Below are 1,450 nucleotides of genomic sequence, written 5' to 3' on the forward strand. Positions count from 1 at the left end.
TTGCAAACCGAGGATGCATAATGCAGAAGAGGGGGACAAGAGGGCTGGACAAGGGATGACAAAGGTTCTAGAGGCTTCTGCTTGAAGACTTTTGGGATGCAGAGTCCTCTGAAGGGAGTGAGGACTGGGATCCCCCAAACAGCAGTAGAGCAAAGAGCAGTTACAGCATCTGTCCCCAAGAACCCTTCCGCGAGCGCCTCAGCTCAGTGGGTTCTTGCATCACAGGCATACCTGCCTCGCCCTCATTCCTACTCCTACGCGGGTCTTCGCTTGGCCCACCGCGCCCCCACCCGGCCGCTGTCACGGAATTCCCCCAGACCCACCTAGTAACGGTTTTTGGATCAGCAGCTTCCGACCCCTCCCCCTTTTCTTTGCTCACTAGAGCCGCAATGCCACGCGCTTATGAGAGGGGCAATCCGCCCCGGAACCGACGTGAGCGGCCCGGGGCGGGGTTGGTGGAGGCGACCCAGGGTTCCCCCAGTTCCAGCTGAGTCCTCTCCGCACCCCACACGTCCCTGTCACGCACGACCCCCTTCCGAGTCCCGCGCCTGTTCTCCCCAGCCTCCCAGCACAGCTTGGTGCTCCCTCCCACCCCACCCCCCTCGCGCCTGGCACGCGCAGCCGAACTCGGCGCCGCCTCCATCAGAGCCGAGCCGGCGGCTCATCTGAACAGCCGCCTCTGCCGCCGCCGCGCCGGTCCTCCGTGTCCCCTCCTGGTCCCGCCCTCCCACTCCCGGCGCCCCGGTTCCCCTTCCCGCCCACCTCCTTCCTCCATCTCTGGCCTCCTCTTGCGCTTTCACTGGCTGCAGCCCTCGCCCGGCCCGCCATCGGGCGGGCAGGAGGGCGGCGGCGGCGGCTCCACCATGAGCGACCAGGGCAGCAGTCGGTGCGGCGGGGCGGACAGCCGCGAAGCTGAGCCGCCCCTGCCCCCGCCGCCCCAACCTCCGCCGCCTGGAGAGCCGGCCCTGGTCCCCACCTCCCCTCGCTACCGGCCGCCGCTGCCCGCTCCCCTGGAGCGCACCGCGGGGTCCGGCGAGCCGCCGGTAGAGGTGGTCCCGCGGCGCAAGGGTACGGAGGAGCCGCCGCCGCCGCCGTCTCTGCTGCCCGGCGACCAGGAGTTGTCAGCGGCCGGCGACTCCTGCGAGGGTGTCAGGCGCCTTCAGGAGGTGGCGGTCCTCGAGGCGGCGGCGGGGAAGGGCGGCCCGGGGGAGCCCGAGGCCGGGGCTTACGGGGAGGGCGAGCGGCGAGGAACCGGAGACCAGCCCGAGACACGCTCCGTGTGCAGCAGCCGCAGCAGCAGCAGCGGCGGCGGCGGCGACCAGCGCTCGGGGCACCAGCACCAGCACCATCAGCCCATTTGCAAAATCTGCTTCCAGGGCGCTGAGCAGGTAAGGCCGGAGGGACTCCGGGTCGGCAGGCGGTGAGCCGTGAGCGCACCCGGCCGGAGGGG

General features: G+C 70.1%; 1 protein-coding gene across 1 annotated transcript in view; it reads left to right on the forward strand.

The window, feature by feature from the left end:
- The first annotated feature begins 698 nt into the window (after nucleotides 1-698).
- Marchf11 (membrane associated ring-CH-type finger 11) overlaps nucleotides 699-1,450 on the forward strand; it is a 116,195-nt gene continuing 115,443 nt past the window's right edge. The window contains exon 1 of the mRNA XM_055619016.1: nucleotides 699-1,388. Coding sequence (XP_055474991.1) covers nucleotides 864-1,388 — 525 coding nt within the window. The 5' untranslated portion in view covers nucleotides 699-863. The remainder of the gene's footprint in view (nucleotides 1,389-1,450) is intronic.

This window comes from Psammomys obesus, unplaced genomic scaffold (assembly GCF_907164565.1).
Source record: "Psammomys obesus unplaced genomic scaffold, mPsaObe1.curated_primary_1811, whole genome shotgun sequence".
Classification (NCBI taxonomy): domain Eukaryota; kingdom Metazoa; phylum Chordata; class Mammalia; order Rodentia; family Muridae; genus Psammomys; species Psammomys obesus.